Raw genomic sequence first — 21325 nt, 5'->3', positions numbered from 1 at the left:
GAATAGCATCCGGACTAGTTGACTTATCATTATTTAGTGATTTAATAGCCTATACAGTTTCCAATTTTACACAATGGTTGGTTCAAAGCCACACAAGCATCCTCACAGACTAATTTGGGGACCATCTTTTTAACTCTTTCTCTAGCCTGGTTCTGCTTAATGCCACCATCCTCTGAGGATAGGAGACACCTCTATAATTTTAGAAAGCAATCTAGAATTTCCTTAGTGCCTATGACTGCCATATTATCCTGCCAGATACTACCAATTTTTTTCCTAGCCTCTTTAACTTTAAGCATTTGAAAGAAGAACTTCGAACCTCTGTCACGTGTCTCTAACCATTTTAGTTTGGACCTCATTTTCTAGCAATTGATTTTAATGTTTTGTATTTTTCTCAACATTGTCCCGGCTTCAAGAACCTCACCATTAAATTTAAGATTCTCAGGGGTGTCCTGCAACCTAGCTTCTACATTCGATAAAGTGTCATGCTAGCCCCTATCCAGCCACCTACCATCTTTGGCTTTCTTTTTCCCAACAACTTTGCACAATTCTGTCTAGCTACTTATATTTTGGATCCACCTTTCTCTATATGAATTAAAAGCGGGGTTCCTTAGATTAAATAATCTGATAAAGGTAAGGGCACATCTCAGGTCCTCATCCTCAAGCGAGCTAACATTAAGGATGAAAGAGGATGACGTTGGACAAGACAAGCCAACCACATTTGCTAAACCCACTTGAATATTTATTGGATGATGATCAATGAGTGTAAAAGGAATTACTGAGTACTTTTCACCTCTCCCATCTTTTACCACTTCAAAAAATTCTTTATTAAAATAGAATCTATCTAACTAATAATAAACCCATCTATCCATCTGCTAGAAGTTACACCTAGTAAACCGAACAGATTTCAAATATTTTTTCCAACCAGCAATAGAGTGAAAAATTCTCAATTTGTTAATCATTCTATCCTAGTGAATCCTCTCTACCCCTTTCCACTCCGGCTTACTGCCCCCTTTTTGTCGCTAGTAGCCTCAACCATATTAAAATCTCCCCCCAAAAATTAGGGGATGTAATCCAATTGGGAAGCCCTGTCCCATAGGTTAGCCCTTTCTCTGTAATCATTAGGGGCATAGATAGGGCATAGATAGAGCATATGATTTGAGAAGGGTCTTTCCACATCAGAAGAAATTTAGATAGCCAATTAAGGGGATCATCCTTCCAACCAAGCAGACAAGATTTTTGAAGAGCAATCTTACTACCTAAGGCCTTGCAAAATGTGTTAATCTTGTCCAAAATAATCTCCAATTTTACTTCCTCGAGCCCTAATAGAACAACAATTTCATGTGCAAACTAAACATTAGAAACCTCCTTCCCATTAGGAAGACCAATCCCTTTCATTCTAGGAAGAATAGCTTTATCATTAATTAGGTAGCTCAAACCATCTGTAACAATCACAAATAAGGAAGGTGCTAAAGGGAACCCCTGCCTGATTGATCTTGACAGAGGGAAGCTATCTGATCTAAGACCATTAACCTCAATGATAGCGTTGGCATCCCCCAGCAGGGTTGAAATAATGTCACAAAAATAGCTCGAGAACCCCAAATTTTGAAGCATTTGAATAATAAAACCCCACTCTATTCTGTCATAAGATTTTTCAAAATCAATTAACAACATTGCCGCCTCTTTCCCTATTTCTTTTGCCTAGTTTAAAGATTCCCAAGAAGTGATAAGATTCTCTAATATATATCTTCCTTTGATGAAACCGGTTTGGGTAAGACTAATAATCCTGGGAAGTACATGTTCCAACCTGATAGCTGCATCCTTAGCCAATATTTTATAACACATGCAGCAGAGTAATCAGCCTCCAGTTCTTGATTAAGGTTCTATCACCTTCTTTGGGGATTAATTTGATAAGCCCCTGATTAATATCCTTGCCAAGGGTCCCCCTCTCTATGGCCTTTGTGTATAAATTGTGTATGTAATCAACTATCCAATCTAAGTTGATCTTATAGAATTCAATTGGAATACCATCCGGACCAGGTGACTTATCATTATTTAGTGATTTAAAAGCCTACACAATTTCCTCTTTACGCAACGGTTGGTTCAAATCCACACAAGCATCCTCACTGACTAATTTGGGGACCATCTTTCTAACTCTTTCTCTAGCCTGGTTCTGCTTAATGCCACCATCCTCTGAGGATAGGAAGCACCTCTATAATTTTAGAAAGCAATCTAGAATTTCCTTAGGGTCTGTGACTGCCATATTATCCTCCTAGATACTACCAATTTTTTCCCTAGCCTCTTTAACTTTAAGCATTTGAAAGAAGAACTTCGAACCTCTGTCACCTATCTCCAACCATTTTAGTTTGGATGTCGTATTTAGCCATTGATTTAAATGTTTTGTATTTTTCTCAACATTGTCCTGGCTTCAAGAACCTCACCATTAAATTAAAGATTGTCAGGGATGTCCTATAGCCTAGCTTCTGCATTCAATAAAGTCTCATGCCAGCCCCTCTCCAGCTGCCTACCATCTTTGGCTTTCTTTTTCCCAATAGCTTTGCACAATTTTGTCCAGCTACTTATATTTTGGATCTACCTTTCTCTATATGAATTAAAAGTGGGGTTCCTTAGATTAAGTAATCTGATAAAGGTAAGGGCACATCTCAGGTCCTCATCCTCAAGTAGGCTAACATTAAGAATTAAAGAGGATGACCTTGGACAAGAAGAGCCAACCACATTTGCTAAACCCACTTGAATATTTATTGGATGATGATCAGAGAGTGTAAAAGGAATTACTGAGTACTTTCCCCCTCTCCCATCTTTTACCACTTCAAAAAATTCTTTTTTAAAATAGAATCTATCTAACCAACAATAAACCCATCTATACATCTGCCGAAAGTTACACCAAGTAAACCAAACAGATTTCAAATCTTTTTTTCAGCCAACAATAGGGTCAAAAAGTCTCAATTTGTTAATCATTCTATCCCAGTGAATCCTCTCTACCCCTTTCCACTCTGGCTTACTACCCCCCTTTTTGTCACTAACAGCCTCAACCATATTAAAATATCCCCCCAAAAACCAGGGGATGTCATCCAATTGGGAAGTCTAGTCCCACAAGTTAACCCTTTCTCTATGATCATTAGGGGCGTAGATAGAGTAGATCCCAAACACTTTCCCTTCTACTTCCATCTTTATCCAAACTGCCCTGGCATAGGGGGATTGCCCCCAAGTGACCACTTTGTTGGACCATTTATTACTAAGTAGGATAGCAGCCCCCCCCTTTCCTTTAGGGTGATTAGTATAGAAATAAACCACATCCCTCTAAATGCATTTTAATCTAGTTTCCAAAGCAAAACCTACTGACTTGATTTCTTGTAACATATGACAATCAGTATTCTTCTGGGAGATCAAGAACTTCTTCACTATATATTTCCTATCTGGGGCCTCCAATCCCCGGACATTCCAAGAGATCAAATTCAACATTATAAACGGGATTAATAAGTATAATCCATTGTATGTTATTTAAGAAATACATATAAAATTGGTTGACTTATTTTTATTTGAATAAAGATTCTTTTTAAGAGTTACATTTAAAATCAGTGTACTTTTTTTATTTGATTATGCTTTCTTTTACAAAATACATGTGATATTAGCATAACTACTTTTGTTTCAATATATACCCTTTCTAATAAAAAGATGTGAAATCCATATGAGACACTATTTTTGAATCTTCTAATTGTGTAACATATTCAAAGCACATTTAATTATAACAGTAATAAATTAACAACAAAAATAATTCAATTTTAAATTTAAATTTATTAATATTTATAATCAAATGCTCATCTTGGATAAGCATTATCTGAAAGAGAACACGTTGAAGTGATTGTAAGAATGGATTGATTAAAATCTAGATTATTTTCTTAATTTAAGACATAAAAAAGACAAAGAGATTTTATATATATGTTTTTATTATTATTTCTTTATGTCCTCCACACTTAAATAACAAATTAATTTGTTGTAGCTTATATGTATGTATGTAGGTAGGTATGTGAAGTGATGATAGTTGCATATTTTCTAAGCTCAATTCATAGTAGTCTTTGAAACTAAGTTCACATTAAAATACTATAGTCAATTTTGATGATTTTTTGAACACTCAAATAATAACATGGTTTGAAATCAAGTTAGACTTGAAAAATAATTATTAGGAATATAGTGGCAACTCTCAAAGTAATCAAAAAACTCTATACACAATTGCACATGCAACATTCTTATGCTTATTAGTCATCATTCCTATTGTCCCAAACAGCTTATTTTCAAAGAATGATTAGGTAGTTGTACATTAATTTCCACAATGATGAGAAATATTCACCTATATACTTTTTTGAAAAAAAAAAAAAATTTCTCACACCATAATAAGATAAATGTTAGAAAAATTGAATAATTGTGTAATCATAGAAAACTGAATTTGTATCAATTAGTAGTGAAATGACATTAAACATGTTGAAGGCAAATAACCTTTTCAATAATTATTTGGCAAATCAATGGCAAATATATTATACATCTTAAATCATAGTACCACTAAATCAATGAAAAACATCACTTCAAAGAAAGCTTGAATGATTTTAAGTATTTTTGTAACTTATTTTTGAATTTTTATTAATTTACTCTAGATGCCAAATTCCAATCTTTATTCTTGTGGGATAATGTCAATTAAAAGTATGAAATAATTTGTTATACAATTCTAGAGAAAGTATCACACATCATACTGAATTAAATATATATATATATATGTTATTTGTTTGACTTTAGGAATTGCTATTTTAACATGTTTTAAAAATAGTAGTTATATGCTTATTTAAATGACTATTATGATTAAATAAATTTTGAATAATAAACTATGACTAATAAAGATATGACAATAATAAAATTGGAAAATTTTATTGATTATTTAACTCTCTAAGTAATTTACACAAACAATCAGTTAAAAAAACTGAGAGCGCTAAATCTTTATGCAAATTACAAATTAATGATAAACAGCTGTTTCAACTCGTGAAGCAACAACTCTTTCAAAACACCCTGTTTCTGACTGTCGCATGAAATGAAGGCGGACCCAATCGTATGGCATTTACATAGTTGACAGGGCTGTGAGCTGAGATGCCCGGTAATACAATCCCCACGCATCTGAATACCATTCCAAACCACCCTTCTCTGAAATCTTTTCCCTTTGTATGCCCAATTATAATGCTCTGTATAAGTTCCCAAATTGCGTTTATGGAATTTGGAATGCAATATAAAGCTGAAAAATTTCTGTTGGGTTCTTCCTTCAGTGTCTGTCAAGGAATAAAAAGGGAAATTAGTTGGTCTGTGAATACAAACATAAAGGGAAAAAGGAGACAGACGAATGAAAACGTAAGAACCATATAATGATTCAAATTTTCTTCTTCTCTAAGCTTTCTTAATTTGCAGAAAGCATGTATATATATAGAGCGAGAGAGATAGCAAATTGGGGAAATTAGAAAAATCACCTTCTGTTCGTAGCAGCTATTGTAGTGGATGCATTCTCCAAAATGCTTGAACATAAAGTCTTTATTATCGAACGGCAACCTGGGAACCATGTCATTGCAGTACACTACTCTAAAGTATCTTGACTTAGGTTGGTTGATGTTTTTATCCATATAATTTCCCATCTGTTCATCACCAACTCTTGGTTGCCCAAATGTATAAACTGCGAGCATCTTTTCCAGGAGCTTTTTCTGGTTATGCAGAAGAAGTATTGCAGGAAACAGTACTGCAAGAGCACCACCCAGACTGTGCCCCGTGACAATAAACTTGGCATCCTTGTGTTCTTCCAGCAATTTTTCCAGTGTATCTCTAATGGCATAGTAAGCCAGAGGCTTTTCATGGTCTTTTGGGACGTTCTCTGGCCACCCATTGATTGCATTGGGTTTTAGATGACATTGAGCAACTTGCTTATTGGAACGGTTTGCTAAGCCCATTGCTTCAAGAAATCCAAGATGAATTCTCCCAATTGGCTCCACTTTGTACAATGAGATGTCAAAATCAGTACTCCAATCGGTTGCATCTAATGTTTCTGTGCCTCTGAATGCAATCACCACCAGTTTTGCATTCACTGGCTTATCACAGAATATGAAGGCTTCAGTGGATTTCTTTTTCAAGAATTTTGCAGATATATAAACCTCAATTAGTTCAATGAAAGACAAAAATATGTTAATAGTTCTATTAAAAATATTTATTCCCATCAATGAGAGATTTAGAAGAGATAAATCTAAATGAACAAAGCAAGGAAAGGACCAATAGTCAACTCTTACGATTCCAGCAGTTGAAGAACTCCACGAAATGCATCTGCATTTAAGATTTCAAGGTAAAAATTTAGCCATATGGTCTGCACAGAGACCTGCATCAATAATCATGGAATTAAAAAAAAGTAATAGTATGAAACACTTGGAATTTGGAAGTACCTTCCAACGTTTGGTGACCACATTCCTGATAACAGATTCATTTTCATATGCTATTTTGGAAGCCATCATAGAGATATCCGCGCAATATCTGCTTCCTGATTTGATGATCTTTTCGGTAGTATAGTCTAAATCTAGATGGCCATCCAAGTGTCCAGTGAAACTGATGAAGCTTTCTGAATCCTCCTTGACCTTTATCAAATGATCCCCTAATCGAACGAGTCCTTCAGAAACCAAAACGAAAGAAAGAAACAAAATAAAAAACAAACAAACTATAGTTTACGATTATAACCACTGCAATAAGGAGATTCTAAACTGAATACACTGTAGACAAGCCATTCTAGAATAGAAAACAACCTGTATTATAACAAAAAGAAAATATAAAACAAGATCTAAACTAAACCTGGTAGAATCCTGGAGATTATTCCTGTGAATCCTCCATTGTTTGATAATAGATTCAAGATGAACTCAATGAAAGATCCAATCCTGGCCATGGGTTTAGCCACAGAATGTAAAATCTTAATTATAAGCATGGTAATCTGGATAATCCATGGATTTTGAGGAATGGAATCCTCGAGGTATTCATTGAAGCCATTCTCATTCCCTGCGATGAAAAAAGAAAGGAGGATTCGTATGGTTCCTGCATTCTCCGGATGCAAAATGAGGTGTCGTTAGGCATCTTGGTGGCTCTGAAAAACTTGGTCATCTCATAGTGCAGAAGTCTCATTCAATCCATTGGTCATCCCGCTAGCATTGAGCGATCACCAGACTTGCGGGGTCCTCCATTTCTCTTAGTAAATGTATGTATTTGTAAAATGAGATTGTGAATTTTCTCATTAAATAAACGTTAAGCTAGGTTGTTTGCAAGTTAACCATATGCAAAGACAAACTAGCATGTACCATTTGGATTTCTAATTGAGGGGAAGAATGGAATTAGAAAAGACCACTAGACAACGAAATTTCCAAAAAAGATTAATAAGTGTGGGATACAATGTCAAAGGACACAGACACACCAAGAAGAGCTGCTTTCCAAGACCAAGGTCGAGGGAATAAGGCAGGTAAGGAGGTGAATAACAAATTTCATAAACTACGAGCATGGGCACAAAAGAAAAAAGCATGCTTCATGGACTCCTTTCTGGCACAAAAGGGGCAAGTAGGAAAAGGGGAAACAAACTTAAGGCAACTAGAAATAGTTAATTTAACATGAAGGATTCTCCATGCAACGAGTTGAGATTGAGCATCAGCTTTGGACTTCCAGATTTGGAGGCTCAACTTGTTCCACTTAGCCCACGACAATGTGCAATACCACTTCCTATTAAGACAGGGTGAGATGGAGATAAGGGGAAGGAGCTACTTGTATATGGTTCCTAGGAGGAAAAACCAAATGCTACGAGAATTAGGAAATCTCTGTTTTTTTTTTTAAATTGATAAATAATATGTATATTTTAATAAGAAATTAGGAAAAACCAAATGCTACGAGAATTAGGAAAAACCAAATGCTACGAGAATTAGGAAATCTCTGTTTTTTTTTTTAAATTGATAAATAATATGTATATTTTAATAAGAAATTGTTAAAATATTATTTAATTTAAAAAGTTATAATATTAAATAATATTTTTTTATTATACTACAATGTTATGATCATGAGGTTATAAAAGGTCACATCACAATTTTAATATTATTATATTAATTATTATTTCTTACTTATTATTATTTTTAAGTATATATATATAATATTTATTATTAGTATAGTTTTTAATAAATTCAAAATTATTTATTTGTTTTATATTTTTAAAAAAATTGTCCACTCTTAAGACTCATTAGGGGAACTTTTAATCGTTTAAAAACAATTTGTGTTAAAAATTGGAAGTTAAATTTTCTTCCTCCTTGTTCAAAAGTTGCTACTTATATCACCCTCACTTTAAAAAAATTAGGATTAATTTGTTTTATCTATTTTTAAGATATTTTTTCATTGAAAAAAATGTAACAAGTTGAAGACTAAAGATTTGAGAATTTTGAAGTCAACTTGAAACATCAAGTTAAGAATCCCTTGTGGTTTCCCTTCCCTTGCTCTATTTTCTAAATTCATTCATTGGGAAGCCATTAGAAGCTAATTTTCTTCACCCTAAATAAAACCCCATGTAATAATGAAAAATGAATATGATATTTAGAAAGCCTTTTTGTTTTCCAAGCTAAATCTTCTTCTATATCACATTCTAGACTTAATATATTAGCAAAGAATAATGTGTTTTGTTGCTATTATTTATTATGAAGAGATCAAATGTTCATCTGATCTTAGAAACATTTCAGTTTTGTAAACTAAAGTTTTTTTTTTGAACTAAAACAATACAAAAAGTAGAAATGTACATAAATTCTAGAAATTGAAATTGAAATTTAAAAAATGAATAATAGAATATGAAATAATTGGTAAAGAAGAACCTAAAACTAAACTATAGAAGTCTCTATTAAAGACTCCAATGTGTTATGTGGGTATTTGTATCATGTGTTATTACTTGTATGACACATGATGTTTCAAAATTTTATTAAATTCACATTTTTTTTCTATATTTTCTTGCTTAGTTGCCTAGTAAAGAACAAGGGGATAATAAAAGTATTATAGGTAATAAAATATAATATATAAATTATTAAAAAATAGATATAAATATTTATAAATGATAAAAATGGAATGATAGAGGAGAGGAAAGCTATGTAAATTTTCATACAATTAATCATTTTCAGAAATACTTGTTAGCTAGAGAAAGAGAAAATTATTTGGTTTTACATAGCAACTTGCAAAGACTAGTTAGTCCCCTATTTTGGTCTTTTGATCTCCATAGACAAAAAGACATAAAAAAAATAGTAAAATAATATATGTGCTCTTATATGAAGTGTATCTAAGACTAAAAACAATGAAAACATAAATGCCATTATTTAACCTCTAGTCTACAAGAATAACACCCCTGGTGAGTATAAATGTAAATGGGATAGTATGGGGTGAGAAATCATAAAAATATTGGCAAATAAGACATCGTACAAGTATAGCCAATAATATAATAAGAAACAAAGCAAACTCGGATGATTTTACTAGCTTGAAGATGCAAAAGAGGAAAGGAAGAGTGTTGAAGATGCCCACAACATAATAGAGCTTCAAACTTTTCAAAGAGAACAAAAAAATATAACTTTTGTAGATGAAACAATAAAGCTTCCTTTAGTTTCAAAAATCAAGGAAAATAACCAACAAAATATATTGTGTGAGTAACTTTGAATAGCTTTTAAAATTCATTTTAAATAAAGGAAGATTATAATCCTATAGTCACATTCAAATGCATGAGGATTATTTTTAGATTGATGTGTTTTACTACTAATGATAGAAAGAATTTGAATAGAAGCAACATTTTATTTAGAAAAAACTCATAAGATGCTAGCATGCCATGCTCAACTTCTACTAAAATCACACAAAATTAAGAATGTGATCTTCGGTGACTCAGTGGAATATGAATTTGATGTAAAAAACTGACAATCCAATGGAAGAAAATAGGCTAATATAAGCCTAATATATTATTAAGGAGTGGACACAATAATGTGTTTAAAATGAAGTGTTCATAATTGCAAGGGTTCATAATTTTCTACATTGCACCATATTGGAGCTCAAATTTGCATTTCCCTTTTCCACTCGAGTGCCCTTCACTTTTTTGTACCTATGTAGTATAATCAATCGTTGATAACTGATTTGAGATAGTCTACATGTGTCATCTTGTAAGAATTTGTCCTTAGCTATGTGTCCCCTTCTCTTTCCTTTAGCTAAGTCAACAAAGTTAAAAATACAAAAAAATGGTAATGGGAATTGTTTTGCCCTCCACCTTGTCAAAGAGCCAATTGGGCATTTGTGTTTTAATTTTGATGAAATTTGGAGTTACATTTTGAGCAATTTATGACTATTTAAAGTTTTCAATGGTTTGAGGAACCTTTCTTGTAGTGACAATAGTTTTAGGAAATTATTGAAATTGCCAATGGGTTCCTAGTTACTTCCCTACAACTAATTGTTGACTTCCTCTTCATGCCTAAGAAGATTTCTTTAATGTATTAGGCAATAATTTTTCTCGTTCATCACGCCATTAGAACTAACAATGGTTCATGTTATTTTTCCTATGGAGTGTTAATAGAAAGTGAAGATTATTTCTCTATGTTGCAATCAATAGTGTTTGCTACTCTTAGAACTGCTAGAATTGCTAAGTTGTTCTTGGCTTCTCCTTTCATGCTAACAAAGAAGAATTTTTTTTTTTAAAGTGTTTCAATCAAGAGTTTATCTTGGTTCTAAAATTGGTGTCTACTTCCAATGTGATTCTCAAAACCCCCTTTTTCTATCAACAACCTTTTTTCAAGGGGATAAAGCCACCGATTTGAGTAAGATGAGAATCAAACATACAATTTTCAAGTGGTCGATTAGTAGATCATATTGTTGGGTGGCCTTGATTTTTTTTTGAAACTTTTTGGGAAATTTTGGATAAGTTATGATGTTTTAGAACTTTTTTTTATTCCAATAACTAGTAGAACCTCTAACCTAGCTCCTAGTCCTTGATATGTTGTTCATTGCCAATTTTGAGATGGAAAAGTTTGGAAAGGTAGATTTTTGTGCCATGATTTCCCTTTGGATCTTTGAACCTTGCAAAAAAAATATGGGTTCCATGTTCTTCTTTGGCTCCTGACATGAATTTATATTAAAAAGTGTGGTTCTTTGGAATGCATCAAGTTGCATGCCTAATGCTTAATTTTTAAAGTAGTTTCAAGGTTGATCAAGGCATCAATGTTAAGTATTTTCTTTGAATGCCTATGTTGGTTGATATTCAATGGATGTGAAGAGAAAATTGCAATAGATAGACTCTTAGTGGGACTTTGTAATCTCTCTTGTTCCTTTGTGCAAAGGGCATGTAGTTGAAGGAAAAACCAAGGGTCAATACCTTATGGCCCAATGGTAAAGTGCTTTAGTGGGATTTTAATTCTATCCTTACCTATTTTGTTGGCCTATTTTGACACATTATTATGAGGCTGGAGAACAATTAAACCCTTGTCAACTTAAGTTTTTTTAGATTAAATGACATTAATGCTAAATTCTACTTTGTCCAATTTTAGCATAGTTCATTCTCTTTGGTGTTTTTGAGATATTTAGACAACTCAATGGTGTTTTTCTTGCTTCTAACCTACTATGCCTACTCACATTGATAGAGAATGTCCCCCAACTACTAAAATTTATGGTGGATGGCCCAATCTAATTTTAATTAGATTCTTTTTTATTTGGGGCATCCTTTTGGGTGCATTCTCTTTCTCAACCATGGATCTAGGAATTCCTATAGAGTTTGCGTTTAGGTTTTCACACCTAGGTATATATGTTGTGAAAATGTTATCATCTTGAGGAGGTTTATTTTTTGGGTGACTGCTACAGGCTATGCAGGTGTAGAGTTTCATTCAATATTTGCACTCTCACTTTGTCCAAATCTAGGATGGTTATGGATTACTAGAACATGTGAAGGAATAAGTTCCAGGTATAGATATTATGTTACGAATGTCTCCATAATTTTTTATTTTTATGTGAAATGTATTTGATGGTTATATAGGTTCTCCCTTGTAAAATTTGTTAGTATGATTGTAAAATGATGGGGAATGATATCCTTAGATAAAAAAAGAAATTTAAATATCTTAGTTCCTTCTCATAACATTAGAACATGAATAGGATTAACAACTAAAGTCCTCAAAGGAGAGCTAGACATTGGAAATTTGTTCCTTTATTGCAAGAGAATTGAGATAGTAACTTCTATATATGTGATATAGGATGATAATAGAAAATGACAAATTTTAACAATAAATAGGAGATGCAAAAATAGAAATAGAAACAATAAAGTATATTTGGAACAAAAACACATAGAGGAACTTGGATCTAAAATTTGAAGTTGGCAATTCCAAACAAAGTTGCTAGGTACCTTAGTTTGGAATTGACAAAGACTTCATAAGATGACCTAAAATTCAATTAGGAAGCTCTACACGTCTATTTATCAAAAAATTCCCTCAAAGTAGTAGGAAAAGGGAATTGGGTGCCCCGATTTGAGATTTTTTGTTCACTCAAACTCTGGACTTTTCTATCACTATTGCATTGATAATATGTAGCTTTCTTTCTATTATACGTGCCCCTATACATTAAAATAAGAAAAAAGTGTTGTGTCCTTTACGGGCTTATCTAAGCCAAACCTTGTGTTAGTGTTCCCACTTCCACAATGACAAATGATGAGATGTAAGTGGATTTCCTCGCAAGGACAAAGAATAAAAGAATAATGTAATGTTGAAATGGTAAGATATTACCTCAAGTGTGAAACTTTCTTATAAAATCTCATAGAAGAATTGATATGATGCTTATGAAGTTCTACAACATTTTAGTCCAAGCTTTGAAAATGAAAATGGCATACTTTACTTAATCATGATTGTTGTAGCATGCTTAATATTTCTCCTTGAATGTCGATGTGTGCTTGAATGGGATTCTTTTCAGTCTTGTATTTGCTATACTTTGAAATGAGAAAGTTAGTTATTTTTATATGCAACTTACACCTTTTAAAAATTTCCTTTTGGGGTAGGCTAACAAAGCAAGAAAAATTCATGTAAATTGCAAGGTCAAACTTCATCCTTCAAAATTTGATCATGTTTTTCTAGGATAGGGGTGTTGGGCACCTTATTCTTAGCAAAACATGCTACCAAAATGGCTAGGGATCAAGGAATAAAACAATTGTACAAAAATTATCCAAAAATCAGGAACAATAATGCATAAATTAGGCACACATACAAAAGTGGACCCTACACCTAGTGTGAAATTGTTAAGGTGAATAATTTACAACACTATTTTTAGCCTCCACTTTAGTCAGGATAAGAATTTACATTCATACCTATAGTAAATTATGGTGAAGCCAAATGAACAACTAATCTCATAGTGTATGCACAAAGTGAGATATATCAAGATATGTATGCCCTCACCTTAAAGAAATTACATATTCTGAGGTTGCCTTCACCCTTGACACAAATGTCTATAGCCTAGTGGTAGTGGAAGAATCCAAATGGAACCTCTTTTTTTCTCCTCTCCTCCTGATTTCATGTCTTGTATGGCTTGGAGAGAAGCAAATTTCTTCTCAATCATCTCCATATACTAAGAAACCATATCCTCCATTTTCCTTTTCATGGACTCTTCATTGTCATGAAGAACCTCAACTACATTTTCCAAATCCTTGGTTCATCTTTTAACTAAGTCCCTTCACAACCTTTTCCAAGCCTTCCCACTTGTCAAACATTTCCACGAATTTACCAACTGCTATCCAAACTCTCTGGTCCTTGTAGTCCACTCCCCAACTCAAAGGTCTTGCATCTAATTTAGCAAGGGCCTCGAGTCTTTCGATTTACCCTAGTCACTTGAAACTGCCTAAGAAACTAGTAGAGGATAGGTTCATGTTTATTGAAACCCTCACAGAGTTAGTTCACCTTGGATGCAAAGAGAGGTAATTCCTCCTTTATAAAAAATGCTCATAGGTGAAGAAGGAGTGGAGCTAGGGGTAGGAGGGGTAGTAGTATTACTCACAAAGTTGTCAAGGGTCTATTTAGATATAATGGACTAGGAAGTAGCCATCTCCTTCGAGTCATGATCAACAATTTCTTGCCCTTTTACAAAGCATTCACCATAAAGGGGAGCTGGAGGTTTTGTAGATTAAATAGTCCTAGTAGGGGTTAACCTAGGTAGGGTTCTTTAGGGGCTTAAAGGTGGATTTTTTATCAATTGGGTTGAGTGGAAACTCAAATGTTGTTATTGTACTATTATGAATTGGTATACTTTATAGTTTATATTAGATAGTTACTTCTTGTTTGTATTTTTTTTCTAGCTTACCTTCAAAGTATTTGTACTTTTTAGACTACTTCGGTGCTATTTTTTAAGGGTTAGGGGGTCTTCCCCCACTTATTTTAATAAAAACCATGATCTTTAAAAGAAATATGTGAAGTCGTGTTGTAGTTTGTTGGTTATTATGGTGGATTTTCAACAACATTGTTTTTTTAAAATATTGTTGAAGGTTATGGCATGTTTAGTAAAATTTCCTAATAAATATGTGATATAGATTATTTTGTTTCTTTCAAATACTATATTATTTATTTATTCAGCAGTGGTATAAAATCATGGTAGATGTTTGAGTTAAGGAGTTCTTACACAAAATTTGGAATCCAAGGAACCACGACATAACTCAAGAGGATGTTAACATTAAAAATCACATGAAATTAGGATCAAAATAGGAACCTAAAACACCACAATATAGCTAAAGAGGAAAACAATCTAAGCCTACAATTTCGTGGAAATACAATTAACATACAAAATTGATTTCCTTGTTTATAGAGTTTGGATGGTTCATCCTTACTTCTTGATTATTGATTTCCAATCATTTAAGTTTTTCACATTTTCTAAAATCGATATGCCATGAATTTATTTAAAATTAACATAATTTTATAATTTATTACCATTCTAACATATTTTTGTAATATGTTCATCACACATCTTAATGACCATGAATGAAGTTGGAGGAAACCAACACATTATAGACAAGAGGATCCAATAGTTGAGCATGTTAAAATATTTGTAATAGCATTTGCTGATTTAATGTCTCGTATTTTTAATAATAAAGCACTAGTTGTTGTAATTTGAATTTGTTGATGTTGTTCATGAGTATCAATAACTGAATGAAATGTAGTTTATAGATCTAAGAAGCAACAAATCATGTGATGTTGCATTAGTGCCAATAAAACATGACTTAGTGTGCAACTACTAGTTGAAATTCTTTTGGGACCTTTTAGGATTCCTCAACGTAACACATGTTGATTTGGCTCATATTCATATTTGATGATGTTGACCTGAAACCTTAGATCTAAGTAGGAGACTTGCCAAATAAACTATTCTAAAAAATTAAATGTGATTTGAAATTGTGAGGTAAGATTTTAAGAAACACGAAATAAAGATGTTCAACTACTGAACCCTCTCCCCAATAATGTTCCAAATTTGTTTTGAACATTCAATATCCTTAAAAAGATTTGCGTTATCTGTTGAAAACAAGTCACCTTAGCTGTTAGGTTTCCTAGAGTCAAAAGTTTGTTGACTAGGGATGCATTTTTTAGGGTTCATTTCCACGTGAATGGAGTCAATCTTCACTGTTGATGGTGTGGAATCCAGAGAAGCAGGCGAGATCTTCCAAAAAGTAGGAAAATTTTCGTGGTTCTCATCACAAAAAACCCAACACAGTGCATGTTTCTTTTGAAATTGGATACGTATCTTGAAAGTGGGTTCCAACTTTCTTGTATAACTGTGGTTAAAAATGTAATAAAAACACCAACCATTCTACGTTTATAGACATTTAGAACTGCGTGCAATTTATATCTAAAATTTTTAGAGAGCCTATGTGTATTTGTCTTTGTTGTTTTAAGCCCTATCAAATTAGATTTTTACTACAATGAAAGCATTTTTTCTTATTGTAGAGCATAAAACTCTCCATAGCCCTGTAGACTTTAATAATTGTGGTATAAAACTCTGCAATTAGATTTGAACAAGAGTCGAGGTTGGTTGTTTGATAGTATATGTTAATCTGGCATAGGTCACAGGAGCAGACAAAATATAGAGAAACTGTGTTAGAATAGTGTTGGCTAATTAGTGTCTAGAATAAGTAGGCATTACTTGGAGCTAAAATAAATAATTAGATAGAAAGAAATGGTGAGGAGGACTGTGTGATAGTGGAGGATTATAATGAGGCCACCAACCAGGCGTTTAAGAAGATATTTGTCCATATGTTGGAGGTTTTGAGCAAGGATGAATAGATGCACACACAGGAGGAAGAATAACAAAGATGTCAAATATTTTTATTAGAGTTGGGCCACCATCCCACCTAATATAACAGTGTTTTCTTTTATTTATAAAATTGAAGAGGAATCCACTTACAGGGAAGAGATTTATCTAGAAAAATAAATATTTTCGGAGAAAGCGAAAGAGATATAAAGAAAATGAAATATTTGCTTTAAATTTATTCAATGGTGTGTATACATAGCTTATTTTTATTTGTGTATGATATGTTTATGTGTATATGAGTGAGTTGGATTATGGATTGAGAAGTATATATGTATATTTGGGTGTTCTTTTGATTTGTAGGATAGTGCAAAGTATGAAGAATGAATGTGGAGTTTATAAAAAAAATCTGCAACAGTTAGGTGCTTGAGTAACAAGTTAAACATTCTATTTTCCTTTAAGGTGTAATAGTTAGAATTTGGGTTGTGCATCTAAAAAAGACATCATAGGGATGTAGAACTATCACTTTACACTTGGATGACCTATTTTTTAGATAATAAATCTTTTATCAAAGTAGATTATCAAATAGATTAAGACATAAAATTAGAGAATGCATATGCCCACATAGAAAGTAACTCATAGTCTCTTATCTTGTCAATGCTTGAAAACCTGAAAACATGCATAACGCTTTAAAGAAACTTACAAATGTAGGCTCACCATGGATAAATAAGATCTATAGAATTGTTTTTATGCAAACTAGTAAAACATTTAAGTAAAGAATAATTTACTAGAATAATAAGTGAGACTGATTTATTATTTAAATGATTCATCAAATTGTAAGGAAGCAATGGTGTGCGGAAATGCTTCCTACGCTAATCTTGAGAGGACAGTTATGCAACTTTCAACTTAAATATTACTAAGATATCAAGAAATGCACAATAAAGCATAAACAAAATAGCAATGAACACATAACACAGTGATTACCGTGGGGAAATCCTTCTGGGAGAAAAACCCCACCCTCCAAAACTCGCACAATGTATTATCAAATCAAGCTGATTACAATACACTTGCAATGCAAGTTCTTACAGGAGCGCATCACCACAACTCGAACTCAGAGAGACTCCTAGCATCCAGTCTTGCAAAAAACTCAATTATCAAACTCCTCCCCAAGCTCTCCTTTTATAGTGATTTGACAACCTGGAAACCACTTGTGGTTTTACAAAACCATGGGCTTAACCACCATGCCACATGGTGCCCATTTTTGACATTTACATTTCCAAAATGCAAAAACAACCAGGTTAAAATAGTAATCCCGTCCATAATTTTGTCCCCTAGCTTAGACCCTCTTAAAAGTCACAAAATGAGTCAATAAGGCTCTAAAAAATGCCCACCTATATTCTACTATGGACAAGACTCATTTTTAACAACTCACTAACCATTATCCAATGCATAAACATGTGGAAAACTACCTCAAACAAATTCTGGAATTTTCCTGAAAAAGACTGCAAGGTTGAGACACATGTTTCTCAACATTCTCCCACTTGTCGAACACCTTGCAAGAGTCAGGGGATCCAAAATATCATGGACTTAATTGCTAGGGGCCGAGAGGCCCATAGACTCTGAACACCATCTGAATTTCTTTGTGCTCACAGGCTTAGTTAATGCATCAGCAACATTCACCAAAGTTTCTACCTTTTCCAGCTTCACCTTGCCATCCTCAATCATATCTCTAACAAAATGATATTGTACATCAATGTGCTTGGTCCTGGCATGAAAAGTAGGGTTCTTCGCTAGGCAAATTGCACTCTGACTGTCACTGTAAATTGTCACTGCACCCTGTTTAAACTCTATATCTGAACAGAATCTCTTTAGCCAGATGGCTTCCTTACAGGCATGAGTAGCTACCATATATTCTGCCTCAGTAGTGGACAAAGCGACCATAGCCTATCGCTTGCTCATCCAACTGATTGCACCACCGAATAATGTAAACACATATGTACTGGTGGATCTTCTTCTATCAACATCACCGGCCTAGTCTGAATCCATGTAGCCTCGAATATCTAAGGAATGCTCATTTCCTATTCCATGAAAACATATCAAGTACTTTGAAGTACCCCTCAAGTATCTGAAAACTCTTTTTACTACATCCCAATGTGCTCTTCCTGGATTAGACATATAACGAGAAAGAACTCCCACTGCTTGGGCAATGTCTGGTCTTGTACAGACCATAGCATACATCAAACTTCCAACAGCACTCTGATATGGTACTCGACTCATCTCTTCCATCTCCAATGGGGATGTAGGACACTGAGAACTAGAAAGCTTTGTTCCCATTGTAATAGGAACACTCAATGGTCTTGAATCCTGCATATTGAATCTTTTCAAAATAGTACCAACATACTTGCTCTGGCCTAGCCAAAGCTTTCTGTTTTGTCTATCTCTTACAATCTCCATTCCTAGAATGTGCCTAGCTGCACCAAGATCTTTCATTTCAAACTTTATCAAGAGCTGAGATTTTAACTCTACAATCAAACCTTTTCCTTTGCCAATAAACAACATGTCATCGACATACAGAGCAATGACCAAGAAACGATCACCATCAGATTTAAAATATATACAGTGATCAGATTTAGATTGTACAAATCCCAAACTCAACACATATGTATCAAACTTCTGGTACCACATCCTAGGACTCTATTTTAAACCATACAAGGATTTCTTCAACTTACAAACCAAATGACTTTTACCTTTCATCACATAGTGCTCTGGCTGTGTCATGTAAATTTCTTCCTCCAAATCTCCATGAAGGAAAGCTATTTTCACATCCATTTGCTCGATCTCTAGATCATAGGCTATTGCAATAGAAAGTAAAAATCTAATGGATGTCATTTTGGCTACTGGAGAAAAAATCTCTCCATAATCTACTCCCTCAACCTAAGAGTAACCTTTTGCAACCAAATGTGCTTTATACTTCTCAATGCTTCCATCTGAACCCATCTTCTTCTTGAACAGCCATTTACAACCAACAGGCTTTCATCCTTCAGGCAATGGTACAGGGTCACATGTTTCATTCCTCTTAAGAGCTGCCATTTCTTCATCCATGGCTATTTTCTAGGACTCTGAATCATTCATACCAAAAGCCTCTTCTATAGATCTCGGTTCATCAATGTTAGCATTCAATGCAAATATGCATCTCCAATCATCAGGAGAATACCAATACCTTTTAGGTGGTTTCCTTTGTCTAGTAGATCTTCAAGCAAGATCTGGTTTAGGTTCAGCTTCAGGTACCTCTTCTTCCTCTGATGATTCAGAACTCATAGAGCTCTCCTCGACTTCTTGTCTTTCTAAGGGCCTTGATTCAACTTTCTCCGGTGTAGCAGGTAGTTGAATCACATCTTTCTTTTGTTCTGTTTGTTCTGGCTGCACTGTAACAGAAAAAGGCTTAGTTTCTCTAAAAATAACACTTCTTGAATAAAATACCTTTTGTTCAACAGCATTCCAAAGCTTGTATCCTTTTACACCATAACTGTATCCGATGAAAATACATTTAACAGCTTTGTTGTCCAATTTTGTCCACTTCTCCTTTGGCACATGAGCATATGCTTCACAACCAAACACTCTTAGATGTCTAAGTGAAGGCTTGTGGCCCGACCATGCTTCCATTGGCGTCTTATCAACAAGAGCTGATGTAGGAGACTTGTTTATCAGGTAGTAGGCAGTGGCTACAGCTTCAGCCCAGAACTTTTGTTCTAGTCTAGCTCCACTCAACATACTCCTAGCCTTCTCCATCAAGGTCTTGTTCATTCTTTATGCAACTCCATTCTTTTGTGGAGAATACGGAGTTGTCTTCTCTCTTTTAATACCACAATCTTTACAAAATGTGTCAAAATCATTGGAGCAAAATTCACCACCATTATCAGTTCTCAAACATTTTATTTTCTTTCCAGTCTGCAACTCAACCATTGCTTTAAATTCTTTGAAACGACTGAAAACTTCAGTTTTACTCCTAAGAAAATAAACCCATGTTCTTCTACTGAAATCATCAATGAAAGAAACATAATAAACTGATCTACCAATAGAAGGAACATCAACTGGACCAAATACATCCGAATGGATTAGATCCAAAATACATGAAGACTTATGAGAACTAAAGTAAAACTGAATGCGGTTTTGTTTACCATAGATACAATGCTCACAAAAATCAAATTCAAGATTGCAATCATTCAACCCATCAACAAGGTTCTTATTTTTCAAGGTCCGTAGACCCTTCTCACCTATGTGGCCAAGTCTCTGGTGCCATAGCATGGTCTTCTCTGCAGGCAACTTTGATTTGGTAGACAAAGCACCCTTGGGTACCCAAAAACCACGACCATCTGTTGAAAGAGAAACCCTCTCCTTTTCCAACTGAGTAGTCTTTTTCACAATCTTATCAGAAGTACTATTGCACTCAACTGTGCATGCATCAAGCTGGTACAGTGTACCCAATCTGCTTCCTCTTGCTATCACCATAGCACCTCTTACCATTTTCACACCTACTTCAAAAAACTGTACATGCACACCCACATCTATTAGCTTGCTAACAGATAACAAATTCCTTGCTAGTCTCGGGATATGCAAGACACCATCAAATCTTCTAATTCTACCATCAAAAAATTTCACACGAATACTTCCATGACCATCAATATCAAGTACTAAGTTATCACCCAAATACACCTTACCACCATCAAAATTTTCATACTTACTAAACCAGTTTCTATTAGGAGTCATGTGGAAAGATGCACCTGAGTCTATTAACCATGCATTGTCACTTGCACAAGTGGCCAAGGCTGCAATGAAAGCATCTCCATCTTCCTTCTCGGACTCAGAATCAGAATCTTACTTCTTCTTCTTTTTCTTCTTTTCTTCTTTACAGTCCTTTCGGAAATGTCCGGGCTTTCCACAATTCCAGCAAATTACCTTGGACTTACCAGGAGATTTTGATCTCCCCTTATTCTTGGACTTAGAACGGCCA

At 34.1% G+C, this 21325-nt stretch overlaps 1 protein-coding gene across 1 annotated transcript; it reads right to left on the bottom strand.

Annotated features, from left to right (window-relative positions):
• Positions 1 to 5063: 5063 nt before the first annotated feature.
• LOC131050009 (triacylglycerol lipase OBL1-like) lies at positions 5064 to 7259 on the bottom strand. Its single transcript, XM_057984135.2, has 6 exons — positions 7244 to 7259; positions 6877 to 7077; positions 6477 to 6697; positions 6327 to 6360; positions 5523 to 6178; positions 5064 to 5327 (listed from the first exon to the last, which is right to left on the bottom strand). The coding sequence occupies exons 1-6, from the start codon at positions 7257 to 7259 to the stop codon at positions 5064 to 5066; spliced, it is 1392 nt and encodes a 463-aa protein (XP_057840118.1).
• Between the last annotated feature and the right edge of the window lie 14066 nt (positions 7260 to 21325).

Source organism: Cryptomeria japonica, chromosome 4 (genome assembly GCF_030272615.1).
Source record: "Cryptomeria japonica chromosome 4, Sugi_1.0, whole genome shotgun sequence".
Lineage (NCBI taxonomy): Eukaryota > Viridiplantae > Streptophyta > Pinopsida > Cupressales > Cupressaceae > Cryptomeria > Cryptomeria japonica.
The sequence above is the reverse complement of the archived record's forward strand: the minus strand, read 5'-3'. Positions and strand labels throughout refer to the sequence as shown.

Coding starts and splice junctions, on each gene's coding strand:
- LOC131050009 (XM_057984135.2), bottom strand. Junction 6,698..6,876: donor AATCTCCAGGATTCTACCAG/GTTTAGTTTAGA, acceptor TGGTTTCTGAAG/GACTCGTTCGATTAGGGGAT. Junction 6,361..6,476: donor TGGTCACCAAACGTTGGAAG/GTACTTCCAAAT, acceptor TCTTAAATGCAG/ATGCATTTCGTGGAGTTCTT.